The sequence below is a fragment of the Sordaria macrospora genome, chromosome 6, assembly GCF_033870435.1.
Source record: "Sordaria macrospora chromosome 6, complete sequence".
NCBI classification, from domain to species: domain Eukaryota; kingdom Fungi; phylum Ascomycota; class Sordariomycetes; order Sordariales; family Sordariaceae; genus Sordaria; species Sordaria macrospora.
In genome coordinates, this window is record NC_089376.1 from 3,674,709 (window position 1) to 3,687,356 (window position 12,648).

Sequence of the window (12,648 nt, forward strand, 5' to 3'; positions counted from 1 at the left end):
GTCAAAATTTCTGGGTACATTTTACTTCAGCCTCTCTCCACCGTTCTACGGCTCTCCCTCTTCCGTCCTCCCCGGCCGGCCATGTGGTCGTTCGTGGGTGGTGACGGCCCGGATGTGGATAACCGGCGATTAAGTTTTCATCCTTGTTCGGGGCGATCCGTTACCTCTTACCTCTCTCTACCCACTTTCAACAACTCACCTCACATATCTCCTCTTCATCCCCATCACCTACGCGCATCACCCATTTACCTATCCACCTATGCGCTTCCGACATTCCCGAATTCATCTTGTATAGGCTATCAACACCTGACACTCTTCACTCGGCCGAGTCCAACTATCAGTATTCAGCACCACTCATGTGGTGGAACAACAGCAGTCATCTTATAATCCAACGATCTGCCTTACAGCTATATCAACAGCAACCCGTGGGCTTGTCCGGAACAGCTGGTCAGCACTGGCTATATCTTTTCAGCCCACAGGCATTCCTAGATCCTGAAAACATGACAATGATTGTATGTTTCTCATCTCGCTGGCGTCCCATCATTCCGTGCCTCCCGGGCCACGGCATCCACGCTGACATCGGACCCTGGTTCGTTGCTGACATCCCCCAAAGATTTAGACGAATATCAACTACCTATCATCATATATCCTCTATACATCGAATATCGCCAAATAGCAACCGCAAAAGCATACACGTCCTACCGCCATGTTTCCCATCAGCGCCGCGGCAATGCCCGCCGTTCCGACCAGAAAAGCACTCATAGTCGTCGACCTTCAGAACGATTTCGTATCTCCCGATGGTGCTTTGCCCGTGAACGAACCAGACAATTTTGTCGATCGCATTCTGGAACTGGTAAAGGTCTTCCGTGATTCCGGTGCCGGCGATGTCGTATGGGTTCGAAGCGAGTTCGAACAGCATCGCCCCCTGGCTACCGAGGGAGACACCATTGTATTATCCGATCTGTCAATACGGCCTTCTCGAGGAAGGCGGGCCAACTCCAAAGAGCACGACGAAACGCTCATGGAATTCGACGAGGCGTTCTTGACCGTCGTGGACGGTGTTGACAAACCGAGCTGCGTCCGGAAGGGCACTTCAGGAGCCGATTTTCCGCCCAAGATTCAGGACTCTATCATATGTGGTCGCGACTTCGTAACCACCAAATCACACTACAGCGCATTTCCTCCGGGTCAATCACAACTTGTTCTACAGCTGAGAATGCGATTTGTAACGGAGATGTACGTCTGTGGTTCCCTTACCAATGTGGGCGTCTTTGCGACCGCCTTGGAAGCCGGAAAACATGGCTACGACATCACAATCGTGGAGGATTGCTGCGGCTACCGGTCATTCGGGCGACACGCAAATTCCATCCGTCAACTAGAGAAGCTCACAGGTTGCGATCTCCTGGACTCCCCAGCTCTCATTGAGAAGTTACAGCGTGCTCAGCCCAAACATCTGGCGAAGCCCGGGCATGTGAAAAAACCATCGAGTGGAAGCCGAGACGTCACGAAGCCCGGAAAGGCAGATAACGATAAAGACGGAGGTAGAATTTCGCCCGTTATTCCAGAGGCTGCTACAAGTCAGTCTACAGGCCTTTCACCAACAATGGCCAAGGTGTCAATAGAGCGCAGTGATATTTCTCCGGTCGAGCCAAAGACCACAAGATCAGGCAGCTCTGCCGCGCCACAAGATTGCCAAGCCCCCAGTAACGCTAATGTACCTCTTACACAGCCCATGGTAACCCGTGGAGATCTATCGAATCGCTTGATCGACGGTCTTGCGCCCTTGGAAGTTGCTTCCGAGGATGAAATTGACAACATTGAGTCAGAGTTGTTAGCCATCAAGCGTCGAAACGTAGGACGAGTTAGCCAATCGCCATCTAGCTCCTCGGGCTTACTCGACGCAGAAGGGATCGATGGTGTCAGCCCCTCCCCGTCTTCAGAGCGTACAAGAGTAGCCGTTAAGCCCAAATTCCGACGCAACAAAACCTCAAAGAGCTCATCATCAAGCTCGTCGTCCCAAGCCCAGAAGAACATCAAAGATCGGATCTCGGCCGAAGCGCAGGAACCAACCAAGGATACCCCGTCAAACTCTACAACAACAAACCAGCCAGATCCCAACAGCCCACGGTCGTCTACCGACTCTGCAGAAACTCCTACAAAGACGTCATCAAACACCATGGAAGATCATCAGAAGCCCGCTGTGTCTGAACCTCTCTGTGAGGGGGACACTCGTGTCATCACCAATGCTCTTTCGTCCGATCTCGCTGCCGATGCCTTTGAACGCCTCTTGGAAGAGGTCAGCTGGGCTGGCATGTCCCATTTGGGCGGTGAAGTCCCACGACGCATCGCCGTCCAGGGTGCCATCGACGACGAAGGAAACATGCCAGTATACCGTCATCCAGCAGACGAGTCACCGCCGCTCCTCCCTTTCTCTACCACCGTCCTTTCTATCAAGAAGGAGATCGAAAAGCACCTCGGCCATCCACTCAACCACGTCCTCATCCAGCACTACCGCAATAGCAATGACTACATCAGCGAGCACAGCGACAAGACCTTGGACATTGTCCGCGGGAGTTATATCGCCAATGTCAGTCTCGGAGCTGAACGAACCATGGTCCTTCGCACCAAGCGACCACCCAAGGACAAGAACAAGAAGGACGAAGCAACGACTGAGACCAAGACACCTTCAACCTCCCTGACATCGGCAGAAGAAAAGGCCAAACGCCAAATTCAGCGCGCCCCTCTTCCGCACAACTCCCTCCTCCGCATGGGTCTCCAAACCAACATGCGCTGGCTACACGCCATCCGTCCCGACAAGCGCTCTGACCGTGACAAGTCCTCTTCCGAACTAGCCTACTCGGGCGCGCGCATCAGCCTGACCTTCCGACAAATCGGCACCTTCCTGGACTCTACCCAGACTAAAATCTGGGGTCAGGGCGCCGTAGGCAAAACCAAGGACGAAGCTCAGCTGGTAGTGAACGGTCAAACGGACGAGGCGGTTAGGATGCTGCAGGCTTTCGGGCACGAGAACCATTCCTCAGAGTTTGATTGGGAGAAGAACTATGGAGCGGGCTTCAATGTTTTACATATGGGCAGCCCGAAGAGGTTCTTCGCGGGCAGCGTCAAGGGAAGGGCGTGCACGGTGGAGAACACGAGGGTGGCGCTGGCGCTGGCGGATATGGGGATTGGAGTTGCCAAGGGTGCTATTGACGCTTCTAGTTCGGGTGGCTCAGGCGAGGACGAGCAGCAAGCTGAAGGAAAGAAGGTTAAGGTCGGAGTCAAGTTCATTGATAATGATCCGGCGCGGACGGAAGTAATTGGGGACGTCAACATCCTGAGATATTTGGACGCTGTGTACGGGGCGGGTAGAAGGTATGATCAGATGATCCCGGCCCAAGTGGCCAAGAGGTTTGCGAGGCTGGACCAGGCAGACGAGTTGTGGCAGGCTTGGAACTGGCTGCTTAATAGGTCGGCGGGCATGAACACGGAGGAAGTCAAGCAAGCACTTTGTGAGAAGACGCTGAAGCACTGGGAGGAATATGCACAGGAGGCTGCTCATGCTGTCGCGGCGACGACCACAACCACGAACGCCACGGACAGCAAAGCAACTGCGCCGGAAGCACCTGAAGAGAAGCATCAGCAACAACTCAAAGACACTGCGCAGGATGATAAGAAACAAACAGACACAACCGCAACCAGCCAACTGCCATCCTTCTACATCTGCGGCGGCGAGGTTCCTTCGCCAGCTGACTACGCCTTATGGCCCGCTCTCCATGAGATAGTCACCTACGTAGGCGGTGACGAAAACGTCCTATTTTTCGGGGAGGGATACCTTGTCAAATACTACAGGGCTTTCAAGCAAAGGAGTGCTGTTGCCAAGGTGCTGGGTGGCAGTGCTGGCCCGGCTGTTCCCGTCTCTGGTGACGGTAAGGAAAGGCGTGCTAGTGTCGCTGCTGAGGCTGCTGAGGAGAAGGATCATGCTGCCACTGTTGCTGCTGCTGCTTTTGATGCTGGGAAGGATGTGGTTTCGGTTGGTAAACAGGAGGTCAATGCAAGTGGAAGCGTTTCAGGGGAGACGGTTGTGGAGAAGGAAAAGGAGGCTGTCGAGGGGGGAAAAAAAACGGCAAGTGTAGGCGAGGAAGAAAAAATGAGTGCAGGTAAGAAGAGCGCCGCTGCTATTCGGGATGAGGGTGATACCGATGCGAAGAAGGAGAAGGTGGCAAGGGATGTTGCTAGGAAGGATGGCGAGGAGAAGTAAGAGATGGTCGAAGCAGCCAACCCAGCGAGGCGATCAGAGGGGAAGTCGAGGACATCTAGGGAAAGCGAGTATCTCTGGATAAATGACATAGTGGTGATTATTGGGAAAATTATACCCGTCGTCTTTACTTCATATTTCAACCATTAACTTCGTCACTCTGTGTTCACCGCACTATGCGTTGATCAATACATGCGCTATTGACCATCACATGCACATTCAAATCATAAATTTATTGGTCCATAGCGGTAAGAGTGTGAAGCTATCTCGAAGTCTCGTGGACTTTATGTGGATGGATAGATTCCGGGATAAGGTAAACAACAGATCACGGAAATTATCGTATTTCGCGTTCTTAGTAGTGTGGGAGCAGTCAAGGTAGGTAGATACCGGGTCCAGTATGAAGCACACATGGTAACGAGCGGTATAGTATACTACCTACTGAACTGGAATTAGCTTGGAGAGTGTCAAACGATCACGTAAAGAGTCTTATTTCCTGCTGTTTCGGCCTGGGCAGAAGAATACGATGTAACAACGGGCTTACCTCGAAGTTGAGGACGCTCTCAGCATTTCTTGAGGTAGTTTCTCGATACCTTTGCCCTCTGTGGTTCCCTTCGTTACAGGTCAATTACTTGTGATTATCAATAAACTGATGCTCGTCTTCCCGGTAACAATCAAAGCGGACAAAAGGTGCTTGGCCATTAAGGTGTTCCTAGGTAGTCAGTCGAGCGGTCGTGAAAGTAAACCGAACACGCCCCGGTCACTATTCTACAGTAACACACTTTGGGCGCACATTCGCACGACATTTGAACAGCCCTTTCATTCCTCTCTGATAAGCCAAGTTTGGGTATGTACAGCTACAAGGTACTTAGTAAAGCCTAGTTCCTGAAAATAGAAGCCCCGTCCCTAGATGTAAGGAACTCTGGCCGCGATGTGTTCTCACCACCTCATTGTGGTCTCTACCTAAGGTAGGTATAATATCTTTTGCGACGGCCTTTCGTACCTAGGTACATGGCCAAAGCGAGATAGGTCAGGTGTCTTGGACTGTTCCAATGTTTGGTTTCATTCTCGTGGCGTCTTCGGGAGTATCACAAAGGCTCATAGGGTGATGCTTCATACTTGGCCTGTATCAGCGCAACGCAATATGTTTTTGTTGTTGTAAGAAGGACAGGAGGGGAACCGCGTGTGCTTCGGATGCCTGTTTCTGTGTCCAGCAGTTATGTTGGACTTTTACCTAAACCATACATACTTTAACACATATTGGATAGTTTGTGACTGGGCTCGTATTTACTTAGTAGAGATTCCGAGATCCTGGTAGGTCTGTCCCTAAGTGTTTCTGTTGAGACCTTTCCTTCTAGGCCTTTCTGCTTCAGTTCTTGTACATATCGACGGGGAGAGGCGGAGAGGGATGTAGCAAAGGGCAAGTCTTTGCAATTCGATCTTCGTCGACGAACTAAGACACCTCTTTATTTAGGAGAATGATTGTGACGTGGCTGGGAATCTCAAGAATGCACCTTCAGTTGATGCAGCCATAGGATTACCAGGGACGTCCTTTTGGTTTACTCTGCTCATCAGCCATATATCATTGTGAACCATCATGAATCATCGTGAAGTTGGTGCGGTGTTGTTCCTCGTGCACATCGTCGGCAAAGAAGACGGAAATAAGGGTTACTGGACAAGCCATTACAAGCCAGTTAACAACTGGCACTTGAGGAGTCATTAGGTGATCATTTCATGAACCCCACTTCCATTGGTCGTGGTCATCTTCGTGATCGTGAGTGTCGTGTAAGTGCCAGAACGGGAACGGAACATGCGTGCAGTCTGCTAACAGCAAGTGCTGAGAAGTGCTGCGACATTTGCTAACGGCGTGCACAGCGCTATTGATCTTGCCACATGGTGGACCGGCAAAGTACCGTCACGAAACTCGGAAATTGGTTGGCACGGACACCGGCAACGCTGCCGACCTAATTTGACTGTAAGAGGAAGGCACGAGGCAAAACCTGGGCGAAGTGAAGACACCAGGTGGTAAGAGTGGACAGAACGGAATGGTGTTTGGGTGTTGATGAAGTGAATGGCAATTGCGGTTCCCGCTGGCGGCTGCTGCTGCTGGCTGAGTCCGTGCACGTGACCCACCCCGTGACAGCCCTCACTAACCCTCGCCAATGGCAGGCTCGCTGGGTCCCCACCCGGCGAAACCCACAAACTGCTGGTGTGAGAAATTCTAGAGATTCCGACCTTCCCCCTCAGCCCGTGGAAATTTCAATCCATCGTCAACCAGACCCGACCATCCACGCAGAAATCCGTCAAGATGTGAGTAGCATCGTCATGCCGTCCCATTCGTTCGCGAAATGAGAGAAATGGCCGCGGGAACGAGCATTTTGGCGATTCTGAGGGAGAGGAACTTCAAATGAAGCGCTCAGCAAATAAACACAAGGGTGGTTCTTTGTCGTTTTCGTCAGAATCGCCAAAACTGCTTGTTCCCGGCTAGAAGTCATCATCACCACCGTCACCCATCATCATCACGCATCAATCACCACAACACCGCGCCATCAAAATCGACAAAGCGACACGATCAACAGAATTCGGACATTTCCCAAGATGCAGTTTGGCTGACTTTTTTTTTTTTCCGCGCCTTTCAGGGTTAACCTGAGGACCCAGAAGCGGCTCGCGTCCTCCGTCTTGGGCGTCGGCCAGCGCAAGATCTGGCTCGACCCCAATGAGGTCTCCGAGATCAGCAACGCCAACTCTCGCCAGACGATCCGCAAGCTCGTTGCCGATGGCCTCATCATCAAGAAGCCCGTCACCATGCACTCGCGCTCCCGCGCGCGTGAGCTCAACCTTGCCCGCCGCATTGGCCGTCACCGCGGCTTCGGTAAGCGCAAGGGTACCGCCGATGCCCGCATGCCCGAGTACGTACAACCCGAACAAATCACTACGACCAAGACATTTAGCAAGAGGAGGGTCATCATCATCGCATGGGACGAGTTATTATGGGAGGCTACGCTTGGGCCTGGTGGAGGACATGATTGAGGAGTCAAGGAGGGGGTGGCAAATGTCTTGGAGCGACAACATTTCATGGGGAATGGTCTTTGCTGACGGAGGGATTTCTACGATTACAGGCAGGTTTTGTGGATGCGTCGCCAGAGGGTCCTCCGCCGTCTTCTCGTGAAGTACCGTGCTTCCGGCAAGATCGACAAGCACCTCTACCACGAGCTTTACCACCTCGCCAAGGGTAACACCTTCAAGCACAAGCGTGCCCTCGTTGAGCACGTACGTATACCCAAAACCCGAGCGGAGGAAGACAGTTGGAGGATGGATATTGACGTCGTTACTACAGATTCACCGTGCCAAGGCCGAGAAGGCTCGCGAGAAGGCTATCAAGGAGGAGATGGACGCCAAGCGTGCCCGCACCAAGGCTGCTCGCGAGCGCAAGCTCGAGCGCCAGGCTGCCAAGCGCAACGCTCTCACCGGCGAGGAGGAGGAGTCCAAGTAGATTACTGGGATGATGACGTGAATGGAAGAAGACGGACATATTGGCGGCCTTGCATTCGGAGTAATCGGTTGGGCTTCTTTTTCTGGTCGCAATTCTCTCTACATCTCCAAAATCTACGCGTGGATATCCGCTTCTGGTCGTCCGGGTTTCCCTAGTTGATGGTGCTTTCACTTGACGAGGGGTACTGTTGGTGATATCTACTACACCGGCGACAGCAAAAGGATGATGGCTGTGGGCGTTTTGCAATGTACCGTCTGGCATGGGCGACAAGGGAATGTCAGTCGAAGGACCAAGATTCAGTTGGCGCTTCCGAGCAAAGATATCATTGAGGCTCTTGATCGCCGACACAACTCGCGTGTCGGTCGGGACAAGAAGTCGAAAGGGACGGGATGCAAGGAGACAATGCGATTACGTCGTTGTTGAGCACAAGCTGCTGTTTTCCCAGAATGTTTCTTTCTGCAGTGCGTGCTTGACTCTTTAACTATGATACCAATTCACGTCTTCTTCATCGACCATGATATGAACATTTTCGCGATTTAAGTGCTTGCATGTGGTGATGTAATTTCGTGTCTGGGCAAGAACACGTCGCCAACCTCCCTGGGAAATCGTTCTCTCACCGTGACCTCGAATCTTGATCTGTTGACCACGCCCAGGAAGCACTGACATGAAGTCTGAAATGAGGACGGCATCGTCATCGAACTGCCGATGGCACGGGAGAGAACCGCATCGCCCATCAAACGTGATCGACGGAGGATATGTGGAGTAGGAGGTCATCAACACCAGAAAAATCGCGCTCCGCTTCGCACCTCGTTGTCACGACCAGACAGTCAACGTTCAACGGTCAACACATCATCACAACGTAGCGTAGAAGACGTGGAGAGCAAGCCCACAACATGTCTCAACTCTCCAGCATGTCAACATCATAAACATGCCAACTCCTCTCCGAGTGACTCTACCGGATGCCCCTCATGAGCAGCCTCCATCATCACTACCATCCCGTCGTCACTCCTGTCCTAGCCTCATCAACGCCAACACAAAGCAACTATCTAAAGCATAAAAGAACAAGTCCCCAGACCTGTATAAAACGATCGTTTGCTACGAATCGTGCATCAACAGAAACTCATTTGTGTTGGGTCAGAGATTTCCTCAAATTGTCCCTCTCAGAGTGGTGAGTGGTGTGCCAGGACATTTCAGCTATCGTCTCGCCTAAGAGCGTCCCGAAGAACACTGGAAGAACAAAGCTGGCGTTTAGCGGGCTCATCATACCCAGTTTAGTTGATTGAAGAAAAAAAGAAGAGAAAAAAAAAGAGCAAAAGCTGGGACAGGGGCACGGGGTTTTATGAGGGAGAGGCAGCAGAGGGACGGCGGGGAGGCAAGAGGGGGAGGACACGCAGCAAGGAGGGGGACGAACGCTTTCTGTGGGGTTGGAAATTGAAAAGATGACGGGCTGTGATTGGTTAGAAAGACTAAAACTTGGGGCAAGGGTTTGCTGGTCAATGCTTGTGTGAACGGGGGAGCGAGGCAAGAGCGCCCCAGAGGCTCCAGAGCAGTTTGGGGAAGGTCGGACTAGATCGGAGGTCGGAGGTGGGGATGATGTGACCTTAACAGATTTTGGGGAGTGATGTAGGAGAATGGTGTTAGAACAGTATGAGAGATGTTAGCCGCTGCGCTGTGATGGATTGGCAAGAGTTCGGGGAACCTGGCCATCAACAGCCGGGTTTGTGAGCCATTGTCATGTGTTGGTGGGGTAGTGACCCGTAACTATGGCCGGTTCGGTTGCCGTTGTTCATGTGGAAAGTCCAACCTCCCCGAGATTGAGGGGAGTTGTGAACTTGTGGTACGAGATCACGGCTGTCTTTTGGGAGGTCAAGTTAGAAGATGGTAGTGGTGCTAAATCGTACTATTGCTAACAACGAGAGAGAGCTTGAAGCAATTATGAAGGGTAGCTGAAATACAAACAACATGGACCATCACCAACCCCGGGTAATGACTTGACTAACACCGGGGACTAATTACATAACTCTTTCCTTCCTTTGGGGACATTGGGAGTCATCTGCTTGAGAAAAGAAAAAGGGAAGATCCAAGCAAAGAGCCGTCTTATCCTCGGGCTCGGGTCTTGTCTGTTACAGTGGATTGGATTGGCTGTGTCAGTATGGTAGTTGCAGGGTAACTTTCCCATCCGTCATTCTCTTCTCGTCGTTGCCGATCCCGTTGCCGTGCCCGTACCGTATCTTGTCGTCCCATATCCATAGCCGTATCTATCCACCAGCCAGTGACTACTATCTACCCGTAGTAACATATTGTCTGGCATTTCCCTTTTCTAACCATTTCAGTCAACAACAACAAAAACAATTCCAGTAAAAAAGTTCGCCAACAACACACGTCATGTCGAGCTTCCAGAGCACAGCTGCTGTGCGCGCCTGCGCCCGCCGGGCTGCCGCCGCTTCTACCACTTCCGCCGCGACTCTGACCTCGACAACATGCCGCGCCGCCACTTCTGCTTCCCGGATACAGTTGCAAGGACAGAGGAGCGCGGGGTTGGCGCCCAAGACCTGGAGAAGGTTCGCCTCGTCGTCTATCGCCAATGACAACCAGCAAAAGGTGCGCTTCCAGAAGTGGTGGTGGTGTGTTATGGTGATGATGTCGCTAACTTGAAGTGCCCGCAGTTGCTCGCTTCCCACTTGCAGACGGCCGATCCTGTCATGTATGATATTATCGAAAAGGTTCGCGACTCTACTTCCTGAAGCAATTGTCTGTCTGTCGCATGTAATGGGAACTAACACCATCTTGTTTGGCCATGTAGGAGAAGCAGAGACAGAAGCAGTTCATCAACCTTATTCCTTCCGAGAACTTCACATCCCAGGCCGTCCTCGATGCTCTAGGAAGCCCCATGCAGAGTACGTTCGAAATAGAGAGAGAGAAGATGGGAACATGGAGACCAGGAACTGACATTTGAACAAAAAAGACAAGTACTCTGAAGGCTATCCTGGAGCCCGTTATTACGGCGGTAACGAGTTCATCGATGCCTCCGAGAGGTTATGCCAGGACAGAGCCCTCGAGACCTTCGGTTTGGATGCTAAGGAATGGGGTGTCAACGTACAGGGTGAGTATCTCTACAGCTTCCCACAGAAATGCGCCGGGCTAACATGAAGCCTGTCCAGCCCTCTCCGGTGCCCCTGCGAACCTCTACGTCTACTCGGCCCTCATGGATACCCACGACCGCTTGATGGGCCTCGATCTCCCCCACGGCGGCCATCTTTCGCACGGTTACCAGACACCCACCAAGAAGATCTCCTTCATTTCCAAGTACTTTGAGACCCTCCCCTACCGTCTCGATGAGAAGACTGGCTACATCGACTACAACAAACTCGAGGAGCTGGCCATCACCTACCGCCCCAAGATCATTGTTGCCGGCGCCTCCGCCTACAGCCGTTTGATCGACTACGCCCGTCTCCGCGAGATCTGTGATAAGGTCAACGCCTACCTCATGGCCGATATGGCCCATATTTCGGGTCTCGTCGCCGCTAAGGTCCTCCCCGGCCCCTTCACCCACGCCGACATCGTTACCACCACCAGCCACAAGTCCCTCCGCGGCCCTCGCGGCGCCATGATCTTCTTCCGCCGCGGCGTCCGTCGCACCAACAAGAAGGGCGAGCAGGAGATGTACAACCTCGAGACCCCCATCAACGCCTCCGTCTTCCCCGGCCACCAGGGCGGTCCCCACAACCACACCATTGCCGCCCTGGCCGTCGCGCTTAAGCAGGCTCAGACCCCCGAGTTCCGCGCCTACCAGAGCCAAGTCCTCGCCAACGCCAAGGCCCTCGCCACCCGCCTCGGTGAACCCAAGGAGAAGAACGGCCTCGGCTACACCATCGTTTCGGGAGGCACCGACAATCACTTGGTTCTGATTGACCTCAAGCCCCAAGGCATCGACGGCTCCCGCGTCGAGCGCGTGCTCGAACTCGTAGGCGTAGCCTCCAATAAGAACACCGTGCCAGGCGACAAGTCCGCTCTTACCCCCGGTGGCTTGCGCATCGGCACCCCCGCCATGACCACCCGCGGTTTCAATGAGGAGGACTTTGCGCGTGTAGCGGATATTATCGATCGCGCTGTGACCATTGCTGTGCGCATCAACAAGGCGGCGAAGGAGGATGCCATCAAGAAGGGCAACGAGAAGGCGGCCAACCGCATCAAGACTTTTATGGAGTACTTGGGTAATGGCGAGACAGACCCAGAGATTGTCCAGCTTAGGAGCGAGGTGGAGAGCTGGGTGGGTACGTATCCTTGCCCTTGGGACCAGTCGTCTTAGGGTGTTGACGGGTCGTTTTCGGGGGAGGTGCAAATGGTGACGCCGAAGTGGAATGAGGGAAGTGGTGGTAATGGGATTGGATTTGGAAGCCGAAATGGCGGAAGGAATACTAGGAAGCCGCAACCATCGCTTATTGAGTTGATGGGAAGCGGTATTGAGGCTTCTGGTTCTGCCTCTTCGTCTGGGTCAGGAGCAAGAGGTTCACAGGCAGGCCAAGGCCAAGGTTAGGCCGAGGCGAAGGCGAGAACAAGAAGAGACGAGCATAAAAGGAGTGTTGGAAGAGTTGGGGCAGAGTGAGTTTAACAGTCACTCCCGCCTTTGTTATGTTTTTTCTTTACTTTGTCTACGCGGTTATCTGGAAACGGGACTAACATCTCCATGATGGAGCGGAATGGATTGGACGGATGGATGTATTTGTATATATGTGTTGTTGTTAGCTGCGCGGCCTTTCACTTTAACATTACGGGTTACGTACGGCGTCAGTTGTTTGTTTGCTTTTATATATCAAAATGGTTTATGGTTTCATAACTCAACACAACTCTGCTTGCCAACTTGATGATGCTTGAAGTGTGGCGGAAGGTCATGAAGGAAGAA

At 52.6% G+C, this 12,648-nt stretch overlaps 3 protein-coding genes across 3 annotated transcripts; all 3 read left to right on the top strand.

Annotated features, from left to right (window-relative positions):
- On the top strand, positions 1-4,430 carry SMAC4_07642 (uncharacterized protein). The gene is made up of 2 exons (XM_003351395.2): positions 1-512; positions 614-4,430. The coding sequence occupies exon 2, from the start codon at positions 707-709 to the stop codon at positions 4,256-4,258; it is 3,552 nt and encodes a 1,183-aa protein (XP_003351443.2). The 5' UTR covers positions 1-512; positions 614-706; the 3' UTR covers positions 4,259-4,430.
- Positions 4,431-6,493: 2,063 nt separating this feature from the next.
- Positions 6,494-7,745, top strand: SMAC4_12706 (uncharacterized protein; the record flags this gene model as incomplete). Its single annotated transcript, XM_066091078.1, has 4 exons — positions 6,494-6,562; positions 6,892-7,161; positions 7,372-7,522; positions 7,590-7,745. Coding segments are annotated over exons 1-4 (579 nt in total). The 5' UTR covers positions 6,494-6,560.
- Positions 7,746-10,130: 2,385 nt separating this feature from the next.
- SMAC4_07643 (uncharacterized protein) lies at positions 10,131-12,587 on the top strand (the record flags this gene model as incomplete). Its single annotated transcript, XM_003351396.2, has 5 exons — positions 10,131-10,346; positions 10,412-10,468; positions 10,549-10,642; positions 10,711-10,848; positions 10,907-12,587. The coding sequence occupies 5 exons, from the start codon at positions 10,131-10,133 to the stop codon at positions 12,052-12,054; spliced, it is 1,653 nt and encodes a 550-aa protein (XP_003351444.1). The 3' UTR covers positions 12,055-12,587.
- Between the last annotated feature and the right edge of the window lie 61 nt (positions 12,588-12,648).

What these genes read in the sequence shown, in the direction of transcription:
- SMAC4_07642 (XM_003351395.2), top strand. Translation starts at nt 707, where the DNA reads ATGTTTCCCATCAGCGCCGCGGCAATGCCCGCCGTTCCGACCAGAAAA.